A 27,573-nucleotide genomic window follows, 5' to 3' on the forward strand; every position below is an offset into this window, starting at 1 on the left:
TGGCAGCTAGAAAAATACCGCTATTGCAATGGCCAGCGATCAGCCCAGACCTAAACCCAATAGAAGATCTTTGGGGAATACTTTCTAATAAAGTTTACAAGAATGGCCGCCAGTTCGACACAGTTAATGACCTCAAAAAGGCTTTGATCAAGGAATGGGATCAAATAAATCCGACAACTCTGCAAAACTTGGCAACTTCAATGCCCAATCGGATTAATCAAATTTTTATTAAGAAAGGAAAACATATAAATTATTAAGAAGTATATTTAAAATTGTTAAAAAATTGTTCAACCCATATTTCGAATTTTCTTGCAGTATGCACATATACTTATTTCATATGAAAATAAAGTTCTTTATTTAATTTAAAGTTAATCTTAACGTTTACGAAAAATATATGGTTATTTTTTTGTTAATATGTACTCAAGCAATATAAAAAAAATTTAATCAAAAACCTAATATAATTATTTTATGATTTTTTTTAAAATAATTTCAATGCACATATACTTCTTTCCCTGAGGTAATTATTTTTATATGCACTGTACTCGCTTGCCATTTATTGTAATTAAAGTTTGAAAATACAGCTATAGAAAATTACTCAATAGGCGTTTCCCAGTTGGTGGTCATTTAACACGACAACACGGTTTTTAATTAAGATTGCAAAACTAATGGGAAACTATTATTCAGCTTAGGTAATTCTACCGACTGGAAGTGACATTTAAAAATTGCCAAAATGTGCGGAGAGTTGCAAATATTTCATCCATTTTTAAGGAAACTATTAGATAAATATGGCGTGGAATTTTTTAATCATTTCGAAACATGGCAGGCTGGCTTACCGTCAATTATGAAACTGTGACATTAATATCAATGCAGTAAAAAATTAAATAAATTATATTTTGCGTGGGTGAATAAAGCAGAAAATCGAATTTACATTTGGTTTGGTGGAGAATTGCGCAGTGCAAATATTTGCATGATATGGCAATCAATTTAAATGTTTTATGACTCACTGCTGCACTCATTTTGTTGCTGTTTGGCTTGTCTACGTTTTTATCTAATTATTTAATATTGAGCCCGGCACTTGCACTGTACACTGCACTTTATTTGATTATTCATTAATTTATTAAAAGAGTCAGCGCCGCTGGCCATAGAGATTACTCATTCCTATATTATGTTTGCGATACATATTTTTTTGTTTGCCTCGTAATTATATTTAAGTTCGTTATTTACACACATCCTATAGTAAATTTTGATTTTGTTTAAATATACACATTAAATTGTAATCAATAAGCTTACATACATATTTATTTATATAATTACATTGCTTTACAACGGCTTGGGCAGGATAAAAAAAGTTGGGAGAAATTGCTGTGGATATTAATATTTTAATTAACAATATTTAATTAACAGTTTTCGTTTTTTTTAGACTGGCAAATAAATTCACGAAATTTATTCAAATTAAATAAATAATTTATAGATTGTCAATATCCTGGTTGTTTTTTGGAATCAATCAGGATACAAATATTATTGTAACAGAAAAAATATAAAAAATAATTATAAATATACATTTAAACAAAAAATTGGGTACTGGTAGATAAACATGTATTTAATAGGAAAATTAAGAAAATATATTAATAATATTGTAAAGGTAATTACTACAATTAATTTATATTTTTAGTTGAGATAGTTTGAATAACAAGATAAGAAACACAAAAGAACAACTTTTTGAATAAGAAAAATAATACAATAGGTTTTTAAGAATCAAAACAATCAAAAATTTGATTAAATAGGAGTTTTAAATAATTTAAAGAAATAAACAAAATGTGTTTAAGGTTTAAAGTTCTTAAAACAGAGCTCAATTAATTATTCGTTAAATACTAAACAAATTGGAACCGATTGTTAAAATAAGAAAAGGTAGATTGCTTTTCTTTTAAGTACGTAATCTTTTAGTTAGATTAAATTAAATCCATCACTGCGCCATTGTCCGCAATGTTGTTTTTGAGTACAAGTTTAAAACTGACATTCTAGAGGGCTGAATAGCCGACACTCAAACGATCATTCACACACTCAGTGGATACTTAGTCGAACACTCACTCGCACACATTTCATGTGGCTCCTTAAATTACTCTATTTAGTTGGGGCTGCTGTGGCCTTCAGTTGATCATCTGTGACAGGACCTTTTGGCCAGGACATGGCCGGTGGCCTGGCGACAACTTTTGACCGCAGGACACCGCTTTCTCGTTGTTGTTGTTGCGGCTGCTGCTGCTTCTGCTGCTGCGGCTGCCACACTTTCACTTGATGCACTTTCTCCCGCTGCCGCTGCTGCTGCCGCCGGTAATGGTAATTGTGATGGTAATGGTAATGGCCATGTTAATGATGCTGCCACTGCGCCGGAGCTGCACTGTTGACTGTAGCAAAGGACGAGGCCCAGGAGCAGGACGATTGTCAGCCAATTGTACTGACAACCGGAAGAGCCGGTTTGCATTGCCTCCGGATGTTCACCTGAAATTATGGCCCGAACTAATTTCAACTTTATTGCATTGTCTTGAGCTTACATGTTAAAGCGGTAAATAAAAGCAATTGAATGTGTGGGGATGTGTACGAGTTCAAGTATACAAATATATATATCTATGTATCTGAATATCCTTGTTACTCCTTGAGTCAGCGTGGCGTAACAGAATTGACCGTCTTTATTTGTTGCGCTCTGTTTGGCCTCGCATAAGTGTGTGCCATGTCTGTTTGTTTGTTTGTTTGTTCGTGTATGGTGCATAAATATTTAATTAATGCTGCAGTGTTTGGTCTTGGCCCAAATGAGCCAGGGGAAATGGCCAGACATTTGTGATTTCTGCCCGGACAAACCCGGTGTCAGTCGGAGCGTATGAAATATTTAATCATTAAACTGCCGTCCACCGAATAATTAGATGATTTTCTCCCAAAGCATTGTGAGGCCATTACAAATTGATTTGCCAGTTGATTTATCTGACGAATGCCGGCCCTCAATTTCCCCCCAGAGAAGTGAGAAGCAGCACAATGTAACCGTTTAATTGCCGAAATGAAGTGGCCCTGTTAACACATCGCACCCACTTCAGGCCCAAAAGTGCTTGCACGCGATGCTGGGCAAAGGAGCACCTGCATAAATAACACAAAACACCTTTAAGGACTCGTATCAATTACACATGTTCGGCTGGCTGAGTGTGTTGTCCTGGTAATTGATTGAGTTGAATTTTTCCAGCCATTAAGTTTGCCACTCGAGCGTCACTCTGGACTACAGTACATTGTGCAAACAACAGTTGCCATGATGTAATACACGGCGTATGCGTGATGAGCGAAAGGGGTAGTGCTGTGCTGTAACACACGGCGTATGCGTGATGGGGTGTATCCCTCGTCGAGGGACCCTCAATTTGAATTTGGTTGCTGCACAACAAGATGGCCAATAAATTTAGATGATGCCTAGTTCTGGGACCCCCTCATACAAAAATATCACGCATACGCAATGTGAGCCGGCGTGGGAGGCAGACATTGCGGCACAAGACAATGTATTTGTTGACAGGCACAGGAATTATTAATAACGTACGTGGCGCACATAATTCATCATCAGGATACCGAGATACGGAGATACACAGATACCCATCTACCCAGTTCCCGAGGACCTTTCTCCAGACGCTGCATAACTTAAATATCCTCGGGCCTCTCGAGGCTGGGAAAACACAAGTCACAAGCCGGCTTAGCCAAACAAAGGCGAATAAAGTGCACTGAGATGAAAGGAGTGGCTGGTTGGCAGGCCGAGCCAAAGGAAAAAAGAAAATACTAACTGAAATATGCAAAATTAGCGCTGATGGATTTTCAGGAAGGAAACCGGTCATGGAAGGATGCAGCTAAGCAACTGCCGAGTTCCAAGTTCCACACAAAATTCCCACCACCGCAGAAGGACGAAGGACGAGGTTGGCAGGACTCTCTGAGCTGCATGCACGTAGTTTCGAGTGTTTTTACGAGCAGCTTTGCATACTTTGGCAGTATTTTTACATTTTCTTAAACGCGCTTTGTTTGTGCAGTTTATGCCGGATGGCGGCTGACAGCCACTTGTTCTCCGCACTTTCCAAGTGCCTCTAAAAGAGCGACATAAAGCTGCGATTTGGTTTCGCTAAGCGCCATTCAATTACCACCGCAATTGCCGCCCCCCTGCTTTTCCCCTCTGCCATTTCACTTTTCACTCGATGGGACTTTCTTTCGGCCGACCAAATGAAATTACACAGTTCATTAGCGCGATTGTTTCGTGCCCAATTGAGCCCGTAAATATTAAATAATTTCCATTATCAAGTGCAAACAAGTGCGAATGGGCAGAAATGTTGATTGCCATTAATTTGTGTTTTACATGCCCAATGAGAAGCCATTAGAAAGCTGCCAGCAAGGCAGAAAATTCAATTAGAACTAAGATGTTTTAAACCGCCCTAAGCTGCCTTCGAAGCAAAACGAAAGTTTTTTGGAACAAGTGCTAATGTCATTATGAGTTTGGTAATAAATGAAAGGAAATTGTTTATTTAAATCTAGCTGCCAAAAATTTGATTAGAAATGAAAATATTTAAAACGTTATAAGTCGATTTACTTCATAGTCAATTTATATATTTTCTATTTTAATAATTAAGGATATCTTAAAGATATTAAACTGTATCTTTATAGGCAATTCTTGATCGCTTTTTAAAGTAAATTGGTCTTAAACTGCATCTAATATTTTCTACATTGATTCAAATAAATCCAATTTTATTATAGCATTTTAAACGAAATTTTGATTTCAATATGCAGGTATTAAATTTATCGATTTAATTATTTATATCAGTGCCAAAAACACAATTGCATGACTTAAATATTTTTACTCATTTCAAATAGCTCTACAAATTCCCAAAAATTAACTATAACAAAGTCAAACCTGAATGAAACTGACAAAAGCATATAGAACCTCATAATAGTTGGTAAACAGAAAAGTTTTTGGCAAGCCTTAATTGCAGTTACACACCTGCCCTTGGATAAAACAGAGATAACATTTCACAAAATTAAACCTCATATGTGAGAGCTATTAAAGGCCCTTCCTCATCTCTCCATTTACCTTATCAAAAGCGTTTTGTGCAAATATAAGTTTTGCTTGCCAGCCCAAAATGTTTATTCTGCTTCCAGGAATTTTAAGAGCACTTGTGTAGAGGAAATATTTTAAGTGCCATGTACTCGAGTGTGCCTTACATCGCCCAATAGTCGGCAATGGGTTAAATGGCCTTGGAGTCGAGCAGCTGAAGCCATGGAGCTTGGTCTATTGTTTCACTTTGCGTGCTTTTCAATTATGCATTAAACTGTCGCGGGATATAAAAACGCTTTGCTCCTGCCGCTTGACACTGTGCACATCCGGTTTGAGCATGATAAGCATTTCACGGACTTTATCGCCGGGCATGGGCATGCAAGGAGTAAAAAGTTACTCCCTTTTATACACAAAAAAAAAGGGATAAAAATAAAACGCAGCAAAAAGGAGCTGCCCGTTGAGGTGGCATTGCATTCCGCGGAGTCGTTCGCTGTTTTTTATTTTCCACTTTGCTGCAAGTTTATAAATAAAATGTGCATATGTGACACTCGAGCACGCAATGCCGTTGGCAAGGAGTTGGCCTAAAGGGGCGGCGCCAGGAACTGGGCGTGGCAGCGAATACCAGAGCGCGAACAAAAACCGGAAGCCATGCATCGCTCGGTTGCAGCCCTCCTTTCAACCCGCCTTTCTAGACCTTCTGCAACCCCCTTTTGGAAAACTCGGCTTTATTATGGTTTTTGCCACACGTTGCGGCTGGCTAAAAGTTGCGCTTGTTTTTCATCCTGCGTTGACATTTACGTCGCTGTCATTAATTTTAAGCTGCACGCTTTTTGGGCGGCAGCCTCGAGTTCAAATTACGAGTTATCCGGTGAAAAAATAAGAAACTCCCACTCGCATTTGCATTTGCACAGCTCGGAATTTACCTAAGCTCCGCCAGGGGGGAAAATTGTTTGCGAAAATCGGGCGCAAACTTTTCAGCGATTCTGTGATTTTTGTGCATACCGAGTACAGGAATTAAGGTTTTTACACGAGTGTGACATGTTTATTATTGTTACAAGCTCGTATTTTATGTGGATTAAACAGAGTTTGTAACTATATGACCTGGTTTAAATTTAGTTGACCTTGTTGATTTAACAGAAATAATTAATTTCTGTATATATCAATTTATTAGTATTTAAATTTGTTTATTTTAGGAAAGACCAAAGCTGAATATCTAGGGATTTGATGGCTTTTCAAAATAAATCTTTATTTTAGAAATCACTGTTGCTTAGAATAAGAAGACTATCTTCGCCTGACATTTATTTAGCAAAATAAGACACTGGAGACCTTCTCACTGTCTTTTATCAACATTTATTCAGTAAGACACTGACGACGATGCTGTTGCTTCTTATCGACATTTCTGGCTGTAAAGTGCCCCCTAAAACTATAAGAAAATCCTGGTCGACGACTGCAGGTACAGGATATCTTGGCTCCTGTAAAACTTTACCAAAAAGAAAACGCCCTCAATTTTGTTTTAATCAGTTAAAATGCCCGTCTAAGCCGTATAATGGAGACTGAGACTCTGTGTCTCAGCGTTTCTCATTGAAAATGTAATTTAAAAGTTTTCATTTTATTATATACGCACACAGCCTTGCATACTTATGTTTTTATTTTCTTGTAGATTTTGTTTTGATTTTATTTGGCACAAAACTATTTGAAAAGTTTTGAATTTAATGCGCAAATACGTATTATGGGCCATGTAGCCCCTATATATAATGTATACATTTGTCTGACTGTAATACATTCTAACAATATTGTCGTTTGTCGCAGCAACTCGTTTCGTTTCGTTTGGTTCGGTTTCGTTGGAAAGTTTGTGCACTGCCTGGCTGAAATAATAATTGAATGTCACTTGAACGACAAGTTGGGATCGTGAAAAGGGGGAAAATAGGGGGAGTTGGGGTCTGAAGCCGAATCTGGCGAGAAAACTACCAAACAATTTTGTCAAAGTGACAAAATGCCGAACGGCGGCAGCTAGCCAAAAAACTTGTTTTCACAGGCTTAGCCAAAAGTCTCTCTGGCCAGGGAAATATACATATATATATGTATTTTATCAGCGGTTTTGCTGGCTTTCGACTTTGTTGAGAAAATCAGGGAATGATTTTTTGCATAGGATGAGGTCGAGGGCGAAAGGGGAATTCCAATTGAATTTTGAGCAGCTCAAGGGGAATTTTTAATTGAGCGCAGGCAAATCTTTTGCCCAAAGCAGACCGCACACATAGTTTCGTCAGTTTTAGCCAAAATCCAAGGGAAAAGCCAGAGATCCGAGCCAAAGCCAAAGCCAAAAGCTGTAACCACATTTTAAGTCCCCGAAAGCGACTCATATAAATCACGAATGAATTAAGTGTGGCCTGACCTGTTACCACTGCTTTTCCTTGGATTTCCCGTGCTCTTTGTAGATTTTTCTTTTACTTTTTTCTTTTTTTTTTGGTTTTTTTTTTTGGTGCTTCCCATTCGTTTTTCTTTGATAAACTTGAGACGTGCGTCCTTGTGGGCTTCTGTGTGTGCCGGCTGACTTACTGTTTGCGTAAGTCAGGACCCACAACAAGGGATCCTGGCTCCTGGAGAGCAGGATGCCCTTTGCCGTTCGTCATTTGAGTCATTGCGGTCAAGGCGAGGGAGCCCTTGCCTTGTCTTTGGTTTAATGTGTGGCCGGCTGTTTTAATGCTTTATTTGCACGTGCTGACGTTTATCTCGGCTGGCATTCCCGCACACACTCACACGCGCTCAAAGGACTGAAAGGACTCGCAGGATACAGTCTCAGCCAGCGTTGGATTATCGGGGCAAAAAAGTTTGGCCAGGCCAAGAGGCCAAATGGAAATGGAGCCCCAACTTCCCAGACCAACAGGAGATTACCCAACAAATTGTCCTGCTAATGTGACGATTCCAAAGCGAATGGGAGGTGCAAATCTACAAGATTAAAAGTATACTGTATCCAAAGAAAATACAAAATTGTGGTTGTGAATATAGAAGATTCTAGTTACAAACTAAATTATATAAAAAATGCAAGCACTTCTCTAATATTAATAAATTAAATAAAATATAAAAATAAATTACAAAAAATATTTTGAGCTGTTTTATAAAATGTTAAAAGACCTCATCAAAATATTAACGACATCTTTAAATTGTACTTTTCTTTTCTGGTTTAACGACTATTTTAATTATACGGTCCAAGGAAAAAATGTTTTTAATATTTTTGGCTTTTACTACACATGGATTGTTTTTTACAAACCCAACAGACTTCGCAAAAAATATTTTTTCACAGCTCTGTGCTGTTGGTAAATAAGTAAACACATGTTTGAGAACTTTGCCAAAAAAAAAGTGATTTTTTCAGCTTATACCAATATATATTTCAGGAAAAGAAATCATTAGACTCTTTATTTTATTCAATAAAAAAATATATTTTTCACATATAATATATTTTTACTTTATGAACTAATTCTGATTTTATTTATGGTCATGAGTTTTTATAATTTTCGGGATTAATATCAATATATTGTAATGGTGATATGTGTGTTAACCTATTCATAGAGAAATAAAACGTGATAGCAGGCAATAGAAAGGAAAAAGTTGACTTTTAAATGAATTTAATTGAGCACTGCAGCGAACTTTCCCTTCGATTTGCACACATGTGCTGGCCCACGCATTTTACGAGTTGATTTGTTGGAAGGCTGATGCACATTAGGCCACGTTCGCAGCGAAGTCGAAGGATGGTGTGGAATGTCCTTGACAACGCCTTAGCCTTTTAACTTGGTTTGGGTTTTTCGGGGGCGGATGGCGAAGAGATGGTGTGGGATGGCTAAAAGTTTGTCCAACGCCTGCGAGTCCTACTCCTGTAACCCTGTGTGTCTGCATGTGTTGACCTATCAGTTTACGTGCCATTTAGCACTCAATTAAATTCGTACAGCGCAAACACACAGGAAACACCCGGAGCAGCCAGCGAACCAAGAACATTTAAGTAAATGTGCGCTCATCAGCAGGCAGAAAGGACGAAGGACGAAGGACCCAGGACCAAGGATTTCCACTGGCTGTCCAATCATTGGCTGGCTGCCTCTCAGCTCCGGCTATTAATCAAGGCAGTGGGCATTTGTTGAAAGCAATTTATTTCGTTATCGAATGGATTTGCCCGAGCGGATGGCTAAAAATTATGCAGGCCAAGCGAAAAAGGAAACTTTCGCCTTGCAGCCTCGTGTGAGTTGCATTTGCAGTCCTGGGATTTTAGTCCTGGGTTCTCAAGGAGCTGTCCAGTGCACATTTATGAGCGAGTGTTTGTTTGGTCTAATTGAATGTGTGAAGAGCTGGGAGCACATAATTCATGATTATCGATTGGCCAAATATTTTATTATTTAAATTGAGATTGCTTCCAGCTGGTGGCCGAGTTTCAAAGCCACGAAGATGACATCCTGCTAAGTGCAGATAGCACTTGCTTTCTAATTTATCTGCCATTCTTTTATCGAACTGCCAACAGACATGGGCAGCAGCACGTCAGAAATCATGTATACGCAGTGTTGGCCTATTGCCCTATTGATTTTTGTCGCTTGATTAAACAACAGTAGCCGAAGAGCTGAAATCTGTGCGCGTTTTGCAATTGGGTTTCACCATCATATGGGGTCATTACAACAAGCAGCCGGCAATCCAATTACTATCCCATTTCAGGCCGCATCGCAGACTCCCGCTGATTGGCCGCCTGAGTGAGTGGCTGATTGTCTGAATGGCTGACTGACTGACTGAATGACTGACTGATTGGCTGGCTGAGTGCCTAAATGATTGCCAAATTAGCCAAAAGTGCACTTAGCATTAAGTTTGAGCTCCTGCTGGGGCGGTGGGGATGGCAAGATTAGCCTATTTGATTCATTAAGGGATTACCCCTCCGCTAAAATCAGCAGCTTATTCAAATCCTCTTATGACACCTCCTTCACGCTCAGTTAACATTTCATTCTTCTTTAACGAATAAATATATATTTTACAATTTAAAAAAAAAACATTTATATCCCTTTATTATAAAATTATTTTTATTCCTATTTAAAATCAGTTCACTGGATTTGATTGAATCATCTTTATTCCTGGGACTTCCATTTAAAAAGATTTTCTAAAAAATCGAGTGAATAATAAATTTTAAAATATAACAGATCTAATTTTAATAAACACTTTAGGTAATTATTCTGCAAATTTAAAATAATTGTTTTGCATTTCAAATTTGTATTTTGTAATGAATATATTATAAGTTATAAAATATTTATGATTGTTAATTCTTAGCTCTATTCAAAATAACAAAAATGTGTACCTTTGTATAACCACAGTAAAATTTTTAATGCCCAAATCCATGTCGTTAAAGCAAATTCACAAAAGTTTCTTTCGGCCAGGCAAAGTGCAAATGTAATTTTAAACCATTATTATTCAAGGCCTTCTGCCTGGTAACCAAAACCAGCTTGCCTGCCTTTCATTATCGGGCATTTTATAGTAATTTAAAATTCATGCCTCGGGCCAAAAACCCAAGTCCACTGCATACACACAGCCGGCTGCCCACTTAAATTTTAGTTAAAGTTTATCCTGTCAATGTGCGCACCATTGAAACCTGAAACGGTGACAATTTTGGGGCCAGGAACTTTACCGTTTGCCGTAACAATATGTTGTGGGCGAATCCTCCGCTCTCGCACAGTATTTTGTGGCAACTTTTGCGAACAAAACTTGCCAGTGGATATATCCTGCCCGATGCAGCAGCATTTACCTGTGTGCGTGCCGCCTCAAGTGCTCCATAAGTAGACCCCATGTATCCTGTATCTATTCGCCATATCCCTTTTCCATGGTTTCCATCCCGCCGCCCCTAAGCCTTCCTCCCCCCAAATGCCACGCCCCTGTGCGTTTAGTTACAGAATTTTGTGGTAAGTAAAACATTGCAGCCCCGAGTCACATGACACACGCACACGAGTGCAGATGGGGAAAACCAGGCAACTAACCCGCACAAGTTGCATTCTGGGTCATCTTTGGACAGGCCTCTGGGGATGGGAATGGATGTTTGGGTGCACAGAAAGAAATTATTTCTGTAATTTTAGCTCTGTCTAGTTGGAAATTGTTATTTTTGGCCTTAAAATTCTAATGATTCATGCTGGCAACACCTTAAAAGAAACTAATTTCACAGGAGAACAAAATATTCTAGTGGAAATATATTTTCTGAATTATTTTAAGATGATATGTAGTTATGAAATATATATTTTCAATATTGTTGGCTAGTTCAATAAGCTATATTCCTTATTAATTTACTATTTATTCATTGCCTTCGTGATTAACTAGATTTATTTTAATCTTTGGTTCCTAATAATATATATATAGATTGTTTTTTCCTGTGCAACAAAATATTCTAGTGGAAATATATTTTCTGAATTATTTTAAGATGATATGTAGTTATGAAATATATATTTTCAATATTGTTGGCTAGTTCAATAAGCTATATTCCTTATTAATTTACTATTTATTCATTGCCTTCGTGATTAACTAGATTTATTTTAATCTTTGGTTCCTAATAATATATATATAGATTGTTTTTTCCTGTGCAGTTGCATTGGCAACGCAGCGTAAAAGTGCCGTACACGGATGCGGATGCACGTCCTCTCATATAGCATAGTGTGTTCCGTATGAGCATCGCTGCGGTGCACCTCAAATATTATTACCAGCATTCTTACCGATATTGCCGTGTACAGGACACTCCACCCAGGAGGGTCTGCTGCCACTTGCATGCCAACTGGACATGTATTAAGGCCAACTTCAACTTGTTATCGTTGGACAAGCCACATCGGAACGAGCGTTTTGGGGCATGCCGATTGAACCATCGGAGAATGGCATGCTGGGAATTCGCTCGCGGATCGAACTTTTTTCAAGGACTACCAGGAAAAATGTAGTGGGGCATTTTTCATTGAAGTGAATGTTTTTATGAAGCGATAACTCGGGCTAGTAGTTTCTATACACTAAGAAATACGTGTATTCCACAAATTTATAAATTCAATAAATTGAAATATGTTTAAGCCTTGCTCGCTGCCTTTAATATTATACCAACTCGTTAATATAATAAAATCAAAAGTTGGTATAATTCTTATGCTTTTAAATATCTGTTTATTAAATTCAATTATTGATGAATTTTATGTTTTGAGGGTATCTCAAATTCGAACCTTCCCAATTATTTTTGTTCAGCTATTTGATAGACAAAACTTAGCTACTTAGCCCGAAAAACGAAACAGGAAACACAAGAAGATGATGATTTTAAAGACTTTAAGAAAAACGCCGGCGATGCACAAACTTTAATGCAATTTCAGGTAAACGAGTCCAAATTGATTGCAGAAAGTTGTGTGGTTGAAGCTACAGGATGACGACATTTTGTACAGCTGGGGCAGGAAAAAAGCGAGGTGAGTGCAGCGGCATAATGAAATATTACGAATATGCATCGCAAAATGTGGAAATACAATTACGAGTGTGAGTGTGTGTGTACCGCCTGCCGCACACAAGGAAACATGAGGATTTTTATTTAATTTTGTTGCAGCTGCATTTGTTGCTGTTCTGTGAAGCGCTCTTGAAACTTTGTGCAGAACACGCAGCCGAGCGCTTAATTTGCAACATTTCTTTGTCACAAGAACACTGAAACGAACAACAAAAGCTGCAGCAAATGCCACGCCTTTAAGGCGGCAACCAGGACAACTCGCACATTGTAAATAAGATATAATAATTTAAAAACGCAAGAACGCAGCAACCAAACACAAAAAAAGAAACACAAGAACGGCTGTTTTTTAATGCGCGAGGGTTGCTCACAATTCTGATGGCAAAAATAAAAAACTGAAAATAAGTGGCAGGGATTAGCTGCGAACCGATGCAGCAAATACCCTGGCAGATTTGTCAACAGCTTTACCGAAAAGATTTCTTTTAAAAATAGCTTAAGATGACTCTGCTGACAAAATAAATTAAATCTTTTGAAATGGGAAAAATAAACTAAAGTAAAGATTCATTATCTAAAATGTTTTTCCTAAGCTGTTAAAGAAGCATACAAATTAATTTTTAAATGTATTTTAAGAAATGTATAAAAATCCTTTTCACTAAAACTGGGTCTCAAAAGTCTGGACTCATGTTTATAGACCATCTTATATATTATATTTTAAGTGGTGCTTAATAAAGCCCATCGCAACTCCTTCAAATCCCTTAAAATCATTTATTAACTCCAGCTTAATTTAAAAAAGAATTCAGCTTAAAATACTTTTGGTAACCAATCTAGTCCTAAACAATTATTTAGTATTCTTTGTACTCAAAACCTATTAAAAAACTTGCAAGGATATCAACATTTGTTAAATTCCAGATTTTCTCAACTGCTCCTTGTTCCTTAATGAGAACATCTGCTGATGATTTTCCGCATTATTCTTCTTCCAAAACGCTCTGCGTGAGGGTATAGAAAGTAAAACCCTTTTAAGCCACATCGGTGCCGTCATCACATACACTGAGCACACTCACACCAGCACACACAATGCATGTTGCAATTGACAGCGGAATGGCAGGCAAAAGGCGCAGCTGCTTTCCCCACTTTCCCCACACACTCACACATGTGCAGAAGTGAAGCGAGGCAACTGGGAAAAGGCAGCCCGCTCCTTAACCCCACAATGCCCCACCATTTCCCCATCATCCGATTTTGGGATGAAAAAGGAGCAGCTGCTCCTCGTGGCCAAAAAACCGTTTCGTAATTAAGTGCTGCCGGGAATATGTGGTTCGTATGAGTGTGTCTGAGCTCGTGTGCACTTGGCTATTGGTTGTGGGTAATGAGAGACCCCCAGGAGTGGGCGTGGTCCTGGCCAACCTCCCACTTTCCCACTTCCCCTTTCCCAACCCACCCACCTATAGCAAAGATCCCAGCTTAGCCATTTGTTTGCTTATTTAAGTTTGAGTCTGCTAAATATATATTTTTTCAACTTTAAATTGGAAATTCCTTGAGCAAGCGTACGCGTGCGAGTTTCGAGTACGAGAACTTCCTTTCGCTTCATTATCAACGCGCTTAATCATGGAACTTTGGCTTGTCCAACTTGAAAATGGTACCAGTGTCCGGACCTTCTGAAATTGAAAGCCCGAACAAATTGGAAATGCAACTTTGAATGGGTTAAGCTCCGGGCTAGGATGGTCCGCAGGCTCAAAGCGAAAACTGCGGTGACATTTCGATATCCACTGACACAGGAATAGAAAGTGGGAATCAGCAGAACTTCGATATCCCCGTGAAAAGTTAGTCCCAAACAAATGGTCACAAACTGGGCATCGATAAGGGGGGGAAAACAATTGGAACAAGGCCAAGACAAATTCTTTCAAATCGATATCACCTTTTACGAGGACAACAACTTATTGTAAGGGCTCTGGTCTTGATGTCAAATGAGACAGAGGCATAGGCAATCCTAGCTCTATGGACGATAGTTGACGTAGTGGCAAATATCACTGCTATTGTAAGAAAGGCAATGTTCAGATTATTAAATTAGGTTATAGATTCTAGATTCCATTATTTGAGTTATGTGTTTGTGCTTGAATTCCCTAATACTCTGCATTAAAATATTTATTTTAAATGAGTTTCAAAATTTTAACCCATGTTCATGTTCGATTTCTCCGTAATTCCAATGGCTTCCGAATGGAGTCCCAAAACTCCACTTCTAGATTCCATAACATTAGTTATTGAAGTCCGATTTCAACGTGTGATACCTTTAAGAGTTTGTGTTTGAATTCTCTTATGTTCTACATTAAAATTTTTCTTTTTGACGAGGGTCAAAATTTTAACCCATTTTCATGTTAGATTTTTCCGAATTCCAATGGTTTTCCGAATGCTGACCAAAAACTGCACTTCCAAATTTCATAACTTTAGTTATTGAAGTCCGATTTCAACGTGTGATACCTCTATGAGTTTGTGTTTGAATTCTCTAATATTCTAAATTAAAAGCTTCCTTTTTGACGAGGGTCTAAATTTTAACCCATTTTCATGTTCAATTTTTCTGCATTCCAATGGCATTCCGAACGGGGTCCCAAAACTGCACTTCCAGATTCTATAACTTTAGTTACTTAAGTCCGATTTAGACGTGGGATACCTCTATGAATTTGTGGCGAAATTCCCTAATATTCTACATTTAAAGTTCTCTTTTTGACGAGGGTCGAAATTTTAACCCATTCTCATGTTCGATTTTTTCGTATTTCAGAATGGGGACCCAAAACTGCACTTCCAGATTCCATAACTTTATATATTGGAGTCCGATTTTGACGTGTGATACCTCTATGAGTTTGTGTTTGAATTCTCTTATATTCTACATTTAAATTTTTCTTTTAACCCATTTTCATGTTCGATTTTTCCGCATTCCAATGGCATTCCGAATGGGGTCCAAAAACTGCACTTCCAGATTCCATAACTTTAGTTATTTAAGGCCGATTTAGACGTGGGATACCTCTATGAATTTGTGGCGAAATTCCCTAATATTCTACATTTAAAGTTTTCTTTTTGACGTGGGTCCAAATTTTAACCCATTTTCATGTTCGATTTTTCCGCATTCCAATGGCATTCCGAATGGGGTCCCAAAACTGCATTTAAAGATTCCAAAACTTTAGTTATTTAAGTCCGATTTAGACGTGGGATACCTCTATGAGTTTGTGGCGAAATTCCCTAATATTTTACATTTAAAGTTTTCTTTTTGACGAGGGTCGAAATTTTAACCCATTTTCATGTTCGATTTTTTCGTAATTCCAATGTCAGAATGGGGACCCAAAACTGCACTTCCAGATTCCATAACTTTATATATTGGAGTCCGATTTTGACGTGTGATACCTCTATGAGTTTGTGTTTGACTTCTCTTATATTCTACATTTAAAGTTTTCTTTTTGACGTGTGTCCCAATTTTAACCCATTTTCATGTTCAATTTTTCCGCATTCCAATGGCATTCCGAATGGGGTCCAAAAACTGCACTTCCAGATTCCATAACTTTAGTTATTTAAGGCCGATTTAGACGTGGGATAGCTCTATGAGTTTGTGGCGAAATACCCTAATATTCTACATTTAAAGTTTTCTTTTTGACGAGGGTCGAAATTTTAACCCATTTTCATGTTCGATTTTTTCGTAATTCCAATGGGTGTCAGAATGGGGACCCAAAACTGCACTTCCAGATTCCATAACTTTATATATTGGAGTCCGATTTTGACGTGTGATACCTCTATGAGTTTGTGTTTGAATTCTCGTATATTCTACATTTAAATTTTTCTTTTTGATGTGGGTCCAAATTTTAACCCATTTTCATGTTCGATTTTTCCGCATTCCAATGGCATTCCGAATGGGGTCCCAAAACTGCATTTCTAGATTCCATAACTTTTGTTATTTAAGTCCGATTTAGACGTGGGATAGCTCTATGAGTTTGTGGCGAAATACCCTAATATTCTACATTTAAAGTTCTCTTTTTGACGAGGGTCGAAATTTTAACCCATTTTCATGTTCGATTTTTTCGTAATTCCAATGGGTGTCAGAATGGGGACCCAAAACTGCACTTCCAGATTCCATAACTTTAGATATTGAAGTCCGATTTTAACGTGTGATACCTCTATGAGTTTGTGTTTGAATTCTCTTATATTCTACACTTAAAGTTTTCTTTTTGACGTGGTTCCCAATTTTAACCCATTTTCATGTTGAATTTTTCCGCTTCCAATGGCATTCCGAATGGGGTCCCAAAACTGCACTTCCAGATTCCATAACTTTAGTTATTTAAGTCCGATTTAGACGTGGGATACCTCTATGAATTTGTGGCGAAGTTCCCTAATATTCTACATTTAAAGTTCTCTTTTTGACGAGGGTTGAAATTTTAACCCATCTTCATGTTCGATTTTTTCGAAATTCCAATGGGTGTCAGAATGGGGACCCAAAACTGCACATTAAGATTCCATAACTTTAGATATTTGAGTCCGATTTTGACGCGTGATACCTCTATGAGTTTGTGTTTGAATTCTCTTATATTCTACATTTAAAGTTTTCTTTTTGACGTGGTTCCCAATTTTAACCCATTTTCATGTTGAATTTTTCCGCTTCCAATGGCATTCCGAATGGGGTCCCAAAACTGCACTTTAGTTATTTAAGTCCGATTTAGACGTGGGATACCTCTATGAGTTTGTGGTTGAATTCTCTAATTCTTTTCATAAAAAGTTTTTTTTAATGAGGGTCAAAATTTTAACCCGATGTCAAGTTTGTTTTTTCCAACGGCCTTTAGAACTGGATCCCAAAACGGTCTCAATAGCATAAGCAATTGTATACAAGTAGGATACCGCTATGGATTTTTGTTGAAGTTATCGAATTTTACATGTTGACTTCTCAGAATAAGAATTTTAAGCGCCCACAAACTCTTAAAGAGTTGTAGCTTAACCTTTTTTGGGCCCTTAATTGACGGTTCTCTTACCCAACAAATTATCTTTTTTATTTACGATAACAACACATTTCCAGGAAAGCACTTATTTGAAAGTCACTGGCAATAAAACAATCCAAATGGTTTTCTGAGAGGAACTAATTTTCCCTGTAGTTTCAAATGCGCAGAGAGTGCAACACCTTTTTGTTCAAAAAAGTCTTAATATCATAATTTATAACGGGCTATAAAAAACAGGTCCTCACACCTCACACCTTCTACCTGATGAACCGCGAAACCACTGACACAACCCATTAAACGCCAGGTAGATAATTATTGATTTTTAACTCTTAATTTCTTAAGCCTACAATAAACCGATTTACCCACATCTGTAAATAACCTTGAAACCTTAAAACACGTATATAAACTGAAATGCATGCTCAATACAATCAGAACGAATAGAATATTTGACGTGTTCACTTGTGAGCAGTCAAATTTGTATACAAAAAGAGGTACGTTACAAGAGGAATTTCCTGTACAGCTAAGAAATTAACTTAAACATTACAATTTAAATAAAACCCCTGAATTCTTTTTATGTTTTTCTGAATTAGTTGATGCCTTAGATTTCCGAAGTTGATTATTTTCGTGCTATATGTAAAAGTCTCTGTCGTTTTCTTCTTATTGCCCTGAAGACATTTGCTCAAACAATTCTGAGTAATTCATGCTAAACACTATTTTTGTTTTTAAAATATTTACTTCTAGTCTGTATTTTTGTTTCATTAGGTTTTACCCATCAAACCTAATGATGTTACGTTAATGTACAGTGAGTAAACATTTCCACATAACTTTTGACCAAAACAATTCTGACTCATTTTATTCGAGTCATAGAATGTCTTAAATCGAGTAAATGTTAAGTGCTTGATAATATTTTCGTTTTATTTTTTCAGTGCTGTGTGAATTATATTTCAAGAAGGCATTTAGTATTAATCTGAGAAATAATACAGCTGGTCATTTCTAGTTTTCCAAAGACAAGTCGCGGTAATAATAAGCTGTGAATACAGAAAGATGGGAGATAGTGCTGTGAGCAAATCGAAAGAGTCTGAGACATCAATGAATCTAAAAGAAATAGATTTAAGCTGTGTCCGAGAAAAAAAAATCAAAGAAGAATGCGAAGAACCTGCGGAAAATGAAGATTCTACAAACAACGTAAGAGCTGGAGATATATTACAGGAAAGAACTGCTGAAAAAAAGATTAAAATGGATGGGAAGAATCCTCAAGAGGTAAACCCAGTTGAGGAGGACAGTTCCGGAAATTTCCTAACATTTCACGTAAAATGTAAGGACCAGGTGGAGAACATTATCCTGCCCTTCGAAGAGACGTTGGACAAACTTCAGGAACGTATTTCCAGTCTGTTTGGGGTCCTTCCGAGTAGTCAGATCTTTCACGGATGTGGCCTATATGGCAATACCAGCGAGGAGATTTTGGATAAGCGCCTAAGTAGCTTGAAACTCTCATCTCCTTTCTCTCATCTTACTGTCGAGGAGGTTATGGAACTTAAGCTGCTTATTAATATAGTGGAAAAACCGAGTGAACGCAAGATAAACCTAAATTTGTCAGATCTCATGAGAGTTCATGAGCTCAAACAGTATGTGTTTTGCATTTGGAACATTCCTGTGAGGTACCAGGACTGGTCAAATGGACTTAATGACCAGAAGGACGAAGCTACTTTGCGTCAAGCTGGATTGAAAGGGTATGATGAGGTCCTTACGGTTCGCAGCCGGGAATATCCATCCCTTAATACCTCTAGTTCCGCGTCAAGTGATAAGCAATCGCATAGTTCCTCGGATGAAGAGTCGGATTCGGATTCGGGTTCGATATTCCTCAACCGTCACTTTCCGATGACGTCTGCATCATCTCCACCCCACAATGTTCTTAACGATGGATGCTTTTCGTTTGCCTACAAGTACAAAATGCGTTTTGGGTATCCCACTCCAGAGTTCCATACGGGGGATTTTAGCAGTGCCCTTACAAAGACCTATTATTCTCCAGATAGGGTTAGTATTTTCTTCTATTCGTCTATTATTTTAATTTCTAATTTTGAATATTTTCTATTAGAAAAAGCTCCTGGCAATTTATTTGCATCATGATGACAGCATTCTAACCAACATTTTCTGCTATAACGTACTGAAGAATGAGAAAATCATAAACTTATTAAAGTCTATGTTCATTGTTTATGGTGTGGATCTAACAAACACGAAACAAGCTTCTTCCTTCTTCGCTCAACTGAAGGAACGCATCTCCGTGGAGGCATCGAATATGGCCGAAAAAATAGAGCTGGACAAACTCCCAACTTTCATGCTCGTTGGTGAGGATATTGATGTTACTCACACAGTAATTTCAATCATTCACGGAGATATTGGTGTGGACGAATTGGAACATAAACTTCTGGAGCAGTATGAACTGCTTATAAACTTATCTTCAAGCATTTGGGATGCAACATAAGAGATATGTTCTCGAGATGGCAATATATATGAAATTTATAATTGATATTAATCTGAACATTATGTTTAAATAAAAAATGGAAATAAAAGAAATGTAAGAAGTGTAAGTAATTTTTTATTTAGTAATTTGTCCATGTTCTGGTTCTTTTAAATGTATAAATCTCTTTTTGGAGATAAAAGATCTAATATTATTCTGTTTTTTTTTCTCTGCATCCCAAAACCCTTGCTTTAGCCAAACTTAGAAGAAAGTAAGCCACGTTTTGTACCCAACCAAACATATTAATGCAAAGGCGAGTGTGTGTGTCCCATTTAGGTGAAAAGTAAGCACCGACCGCCCAAGCTCACACAAAAACATTTGAACAAACGAGGAAAAAGTGTGCTGAGCTTTTTTAGTTAGCGCCGAGCGTTTATTTTCAATTTGCTAGCGAATTATTCCCACACCCCTGCGTTTTTACCACATACACGTGCAGATGGCCTCGCCCTTAGCCATTGTTTAAGCCGGCTGCTATATTTTAAGGTTATTTTGCAGACCCTAGTCCGCGGCCTTTCGACTGCCATTTTGCTAGCATTTTGCCAGTATTTTCCCGGCATTTCTTGCTGCTTTCTGGTTGCCGGTTCTTATTCCGCATGCGGCGTTAAGCAGCTTAGCAAAGCGCTGCCAACCGACATAAATTAAAATGGCCAACGCTGCTTTTCCGTTTGTTTCCCTTTTTCCGCTGCATCCGCTCACCCACACACTCACACACTCACACACTCACCCACACACACACTAACACTCGTTTTGTTCATTTGCGTGGCAAACAAATCGCTCGAGCGGCAACAAATTGAGTTTCTTTATGATGTCCCATTTGCCGTGTGCAGGTGTGCGGATCACTCGACCCATATGAACAGCAGCGGGCACAATTATAGCACTTCTGAAGTAAAGCCAAATAAAAAAATGTTTAATTTTCTTTATCCTTTATAGTATAAAAAGTTTTTAAATGGTTTTGATTTTCCCTTAAAAATGTATTTCTTTTTGTGACATATTACTAGGAAATATTATCCTAGTAATAATCTATTACTTATTCATTTTGATAGCCGAATATTAGAAAAATGATTTAAAAACTTATTATTAACAAAATACTTATAATATTTCTAAGAACTTAAATGTATTTATGACTTAACATAATTAAGTTGAAAAGCTTACAATTATAAAAAGGTATTATTAAAAGTTTTTAAAAAATCCGTATTTAAACAAAAACGCTAATTTAATTTTCATATTTACAAGTATAGTAAATTAAGTTCAAATTAAGAAACATAAAACTGCAAAACCATACTTAATTAAATTCACATAAACATTTTAAAAAATTCGAAAAGATAGTATTATTATCTCAACCGCAAGAGTATATGCATACGTGTGGATTGGAATAAATGTCTGTTTGGGCGTTGGTTTTCGGGACAGTTTGCGAGATGATTTTTCACTGCGCCCTTTTTGGCTTTTCTTGGGCTGACTTTGCAAAAGCCATCTGTTTGGCCACCGGCGAATAATTTCTTATATCAATCACAATTAATTATGCAAGCCAGCGGAGCGTGTGTGTTAGCGAGTGTGTGTGTCTGGGTTGCCTTTAAATGATATACGCCCTGACATTTTTCCTTATTAGATTATTCATGCAAAGGTGCGCCGGAGCTCGGAAAGCGCGTCAACCTCATCAGCGATAGGGTTTCCTCGCCTCCGGGCCTCCAAAGTGTAATTTCACGGTGGCAATAGCTTCTGCATATTTACAAGTAAGCTTTCCTGTTCTGGAAACTATTTGGTGTGGGCTTTAAGGGTTTCCCAGACACACTTGAACGTAAAGCGATGCTCAAGCAGCCAAGTAATTTTGACCAAGGCTTCGGAAAAAGAGTTTCCATTATGGTGGAAAAGGTACATACGTAAATACAAGACTTTACTACAAGATACCTTTATAGCAAATTTCATAGGAAAAGAAAAAATCTTAAAATGTCTAGAAAATCTCGAAAAAGGAGGAAAGTTTAAAAAATGTATAATTCTCAAAAATCAAAACTGTCAATAATTGTTCAAGGATATAAATCAATATTTAAATATAGAAATACAATTTTAAAGGTATATTTAGGTTTGTATACTAGTATAGGTATTTCCTTACCTTCAGGATTTTTAAAGCCTTTTGATTACCATTAAAAACTAGGTCTTATTCCCAAAAATAAATAAATAATTTCTTTAAAGTTAAGTAGTTTAAGTACATATATTTAAAACTGTAATCGTGCAAACCTTGCACCTGGTTTAACTACACTCCTGATACCCATTGGATATGCTCTAAAAAAAAGGATGGAGGAGACGCAATGTAATGAAGTGAAAATTGTCCTTAAGCATCAATTTGCAACGGCGACAAGGACCACGGGGATGTCGATGAGACACCGAGATCCTTGCGCTACTTGCTGCGGTTGGCGGTGTACCATGATAATTTGATGCTTGCCGATGCGCGATAAATATAATTTGTTGCACGTCATGTGTATTAACTTTTCGCAGACACTGTCTGTCAGTTGGGCCGCAGTACGAAGGACGAGGGACTCGAGAGGCGTGACTGCACTCGAGGATCTTCCATTATGCAGCCATTTCCGAATATCCCTACTCCTCCTCCCCGAAAAGGGGGCGTGCCATGTGTGCTGACCCCGCCCACAAATTGTAATTAAAATTGCATAGCTAAATTGATTATGCATATAATACAGCCATTTCTTTCGGTTATGATGCCCTGGGTCGAGAGGTCGAGAGTATCTGCAGTTGGCAGTAAGTAATTTCCAGCGGGTCGCCAAAGTTCGCCGAGTGGAAATTTTTAATTAAAAGCAAATGCCTTTGAGTTTGAGCAAATTTCTGTATCATGCCCGAAACGCTTGTGGTGCAAGACTGCGGCAGGGATTCCCATCCCTTTTGTGTAGGTGGTATTTTCTGTTTTTTTTTTTGGAAACAACCTTCAATTAACTGACCGCCAAAAGTTCGGATTTTCACCTTCACTATTTTGTGGCGAAAAAATACGAGTATGTACCGGCAGAGCAGCGGGATTATGGCTTTCAATCTGGGCAAGATTGCGAGCGAGTGCTGCTGCCAGGATAAGCAAAAACATAAGCATTTGTTTGTGCAACACAATGACCCTCTGCATCCTGAATCCTGCATCCTGCCATCCTGATACACGTCATGGGTTAAGCAACTAAAAAAAAAGTCAGGGGTGCCTGGCAACTCTGCATGATGCAATTTTGAATATGTTGCACGTTTTTTTCGCTGCCTCTTGCGGGGGGCAAAAACTGCTGTGCACTCGTGAAAAAAATAGAAATAAAATTGTGAGCAGCGGCAAAGGGAGCTGTGTCAGTTCTGGTAATAGACAGGGTAACAAAAAACACCGGACAGGTGGGCAGGTGAGTGGTTGGAGGTCGAATCAATCCAGAAACAACTAAAAAGAGTTCATATTTCATTTCGGATTTTTTTTGATTTCCCCAGAATCAAAGGGTAAACACAGCGACCTCTCCCATTTAATTATAGGCAACCAAAGGATATGACAATACGCCCTTTTGACAAATTTTGGTAGTTATGGTGGTTTCGGCTAGGAATAAAAAGAGCCAACCACATTGTAAGTTTGCATACAAAAGGTGTTTCTTTTATTTTAGGAAACTCAATTGATCTACAAAGTGTTGATGATACACAAGACCCACAATTGAACATTTTAAAACAAAATATTTTATTGCAGCTTTTCGAAGTCATCTAACAAGTTTTCTTTTTGACACCAAGACTCGAATAATGAAAAACCAAGATATGAAAAACATTCTTACGCCTGGAATTTTCTACGTTTTCACTTTGAAAGAATTGAAAGTGCACAGCCAAGCAAAAGCGTTCTGACATGGGAGTCAAAGAAATTCCTTAGGAAATGATGAATTTAAATGAAAACTCAGTTTTATTGTTCTTCCGACTGAATTTTGTGTGGAATATTTGCCAACCCTTTTGTCGGTCCCGCCATTTAGTCGAATATTTGATAAAGAGAGAGGTGTTTTCAATAACAGGCGAATGACTGTGCATCTGATAATTGAATTGCCAAAGTAAATTGGTATTTAATTAATAAAGCAAATGCAATTTTTGGTGCCCCCAAGTCACAGCGAAATAACAGCAATAAACACCAAAAAGGGTCCTGTCTGCCAGACAAATTACCATTTAGCATTTGCCAATTCAGAGAGAGACATAATCTGGCCAACAGCTTGGACCGGGCCAAAATACCTGCCCTCACTAACGGTTTTCGGTTCGTTTGGTATAATCAAAGCGTCCAACAAATGAATGTGTCACCTGTGCAAAAAGCCAAAGCTGCCCAGCAGGTCTTTTGCCTCCGAGTGGCCATGCCATAGAAGCCAGTTGGTTTTATTACCCAGCCAAAGGTAAAAGCCGAAAGGCAAAGCCGGCAGTGGCGAAAACATCATCATCCCTAAACAAGTCTGCCCGGCCGGCAAATTGAGGCATAAGAGCCATACAAATAAACACACATTTATTCGCACGACGAAATTAAAGGTTATGCCGGGGTACATTCATGAATTTGCTGTTTATGAACTGGGTTACACTGGGAAAGGACAAAATTCAATTATAGGTTTTATGAGATACCGTGAAATGTAAGTAATATTAATATAATGCTGCCTTTACTGCAGATTAAAATGTAACCTACTACTATGTTTACTAACTGACAAAATTTATTTTAAGAAGTCGTTGCAACCTAGAGAAATGTGTCAATTTATATAATAACTTAAAATACTCATGTTTACAGGTATCCATGACTTTTAAATACTAATTCTGTAGGAAAGGCGAAATTATGTGTCCTTATGTCACTTGCTTGACTAATTGGCTAAATTTATTTTTAAAGTTATGGAAACTCTAAGACAATTTAATATATAAATTCATAAGATCTGTAAGTTGCCACCAGGTTTAAATAATTTCAGTCAGCTAGTCATAAATCTACAAATTGTCATTAGGTCTCTTTTAAGTGTCATATGACCATAAATAATTGTAATGAAATAAGGTCTTTCCTAATAAAATAAATTCAGTCAGTTATTCATATATCCAAAAGTGTCATAAGTTTTTTTTTTAAGTGGCACATGACCATAAATATTTGTAGCTATGAAATAAGGTCTTAGTTTTTAAAATAAATTCTGTCAGTTAGTCAAAAATCTAGCAAGTGTCATATGGTCTTACTTATGACCACAATTAATTTTATTTGTGAAAGGCAAATGTAAGCAAAATTTCCCAGTATCTCCAAAGCCAAACTGCTTTGAAGAAATTAATAATGTTGTAGTTTTGTCTGCTTAGTTCCAGGAGTTTCATTAAATTTTCTAGGAAGGTCCCGGGCATACCATGGTGCTTTTTCCTTGTACACCTTCATTCCCATTAGAACCTGGAAATGTCATTAGAATGGGGGTAAATATGTATGTTACCACCCGATGTGCTGGCTTAACTTTGTTAATATGGCCAGGACAGGGGGCAGAAAAAAGGGAATTCGCAAGGGAGATCAGCGCATAAATGCAGACACACTCACGAGCTCGGTGGACAAGGACTCGCTGATAGACGAAGGTCCTGGGACTCCTGGCATATTGAGCAGGGCGCTTAGTGGCCGGCGGAAATGCCCCGGCAAGCGGAAGTCCACCGACTCCTGTCCAGGACTCCACTTCCATTCTCCTCACATTATTCCGCTGACCAGCGAGAAGTCCATGGCAGTGACATTTACTATACACTCCAGCTCACTCGATGCTCAACTGAATGATTGATGCCTTTTATTCGTTTTCACAATTTGCGCAAAAACTTGATTTTCAAATCACATTCGTTAAAATCCCCAGAGAGTCCCAGGATGTCTCGGTGGCAAGGGGAATTGGATGGTTTTGGGATTGGAAGAGGGAATCCCTTATGGGGAAATCAAATGGCTGGCAGAATGGCAGTGTGTTTGGGGATACGACATTAATGCCAAAGCCAACATTATGCCAGGGCAAGTTGTTGCTGCCTCATGTCATGTGACAAATTTGGAAATGACAAAATACACGATGAAAAATGCTCAACCCAAGCTGGATAATCGACGTTTTTTTCACCGATTTCCCTCTTTGTTTTTCGGTTTTTTTCTGGCTACCCGTTTCAGTTGTCATAATTGAGTTTGGCAATGTCCTCAATTGGAATTCTAGTGTTTGAAAAAAATTGAGTTTCGCTGGCTACTTAAAACAGCCACACACAGAGATACACACTCATGGGGCAACAGACAAATTGAAAATGAAAATTTAATTAAATTTTGATATCCGTTCTGGCCATAAATGAGTCCAGCTGTAATTTGGGCTGCCAGTTTTGGTGGCTGTCTCGATCCCTGGCCAGTTGGGTCACATTAAGACTTGATTTCAATTGAAAATTCAAATGGGTTTTGGGGGGATGGAAGGATGGGGGAGTGCAACCGAGCAGATACATTGATATAGGGCCAATATGCTGGGATGACTTTGCCAGGACACACACACACACAGGGGATCCTTTGAGATTAGTCCTGCCAGATTGCACAAGTTGGCTGTATGGCTGGTGGAGCTCCTGCTGCTTCTGCTGCTGCTGCTGCTGGTGTGATTATACTTTTGTCCAGTGGCCTGGAGTGTCCTGACTTTCGATTAGTTTGTTTGGCCAACTCGGCTACGAACGTGTCCCATCACTCCACTCACTTTCTTATTAGAGCTCCTTTACTCAGAACTTTTCTAAGCCACGAATTTAAAGTTTATGGTCCCTGGCAACTTACTAATTGAATCTTGTCAACTGCACCAGCTGCACTAATTTTAGTTTATGTAGACAGGCCTATCACAACGGGGACGGATAGTAAATTTACGCCTTTATGTATGATAAATTTAGCAGGCTTCGGAGAGCGATTAACATAAATAATTAGATTTGGGTCAAGTCGGGCGGCAATAACGTGGCCAGAACAGAAAACAATACAAAAGCCTGGCCAGCGAACTGAACACTTTCGGCTTAATAGTGCAGCGGCTTATGCTGACCTCAAAATACACACGAGAACAATACGTTTTTCCATGAAATTAGCTTTTGGCATAAATCTTTGGCAAAATATTCGAGGGCCAAGGCGGTGGGAGCCCAGGTGCGTTTACGATTGTGTGGGTTAAGTAGCCGTAGTTTACACGCCGCCATTTTTCTCTTGAAGGCGGGTGGGTGGTTTCTGTGTGTGTGTGGCCTGCGGTTATTGTGGTTGCAGCTGACCACTGGCCACCCACTTCCGCCCACCCACCTGACTGACCCTTCACCCCACAAAAGCTATCGCCTGGGCAACGAAATTAATCTCGTAAAATGTGCCAAAGTAAAAATGCAGAAGCAGAAACAGAAACAAAGGGAGAACAAAGGCCTGCCTGAAAATCCCCCCCAAACGTAAGTGTTACTATGACACCCTGAGCCACCCAACCACCCAAAAAACCCACCCACATCCCCCCACCACATATGTCACGGCAAACTTTCGTATGCTGCTGCTCATGTAATTTATCAGTAAATTAAGCAATTTATTTTATTTATTCCATTACGTAAATCATGCAATTTGGCCCGATTTCATCATAGGTCGATTTTCTGC

General features: G+C 38.2%; 2 protein-coding genes across 3 annotated transcripts in view; one reads left to right on the top strand and one right to left on the bottom strand.

Annotated features, from left to right (window-relative positions):
- Positions 1 to 522: 522 nt before the first annotated feature.
- Positions 523 to 27,573, bottom strand: part of dpr6 (defective proboscis extension response 6) — a 111,441-nt gene continuing 84,390 nt past the window's right edge. Inside the window, exon 7 of one of the 2 annotated variants that reach the window (XM_017079575.4) lies at positions 523 to 2,514. In XM_017079575.4, coding sequence (XP_016935064.3) covers positions 2,156 to 2,514 — 359 coding nt within the window. In that variant the 3' untranslated portion in view covers positions 523 to 2,155. The remainder of the gene's footprint in view (positions 2,515 to 27,573) is intronic. The other variant, XM_017079576.4, reaches the window with a different exon arrangement.
- Positions 18,416 to 20,008, top strand: LOC118877406 (FAS-associated factor 1). Its single transcript, XM_036816097.3, has 2 exons — positions 18,416 to 19,519; positions 19,581 to 20,008. The coding sequence occupies exons 1-2, from the start codon at positions 18,530 to 18,532 to the stop codon at positions 19,965 to 19,967; spliced, it is 1,377 nt and encodes a 458-aa protein (XP_036671992.3). The 5' UTR covers positions 18,416 to 18,529; the 3' UTR covers positions 19,968 to 20,008.

This window comes from Drosophila suzukii, chromosome 3 (assembly GCF_043229965.1).
Source record: "Drosophila suzukii chromosome 3, CBGP_Dsuzu_IsoJpt1.0, whole genome shotgun sequence".
NCBI classification, from domain to species: Eukaryota; Metazoa; Arthropoda; class Insecta; order Diptera; family Drosophilidae; genus Drosophila; species Drosophila suzukii.

Excerpts from the sequence above, each read along its gene's own strand:
- LOC118877406 (XM_036816097.3), top strand. The coding sequence starts at position 18,530 with ATGGGAGATAGTGCTGTGAGCAAATCGAAAGAGTCTGAGACATCAATG. Across the intron at positions 19,520-19,580 it reads CCTATTATTCTCCAGATAGG|AAAAAGCTCCTGGCAATTTA; the intron begins GTTAGTATTTTC and ends ATTTTCTATTAG.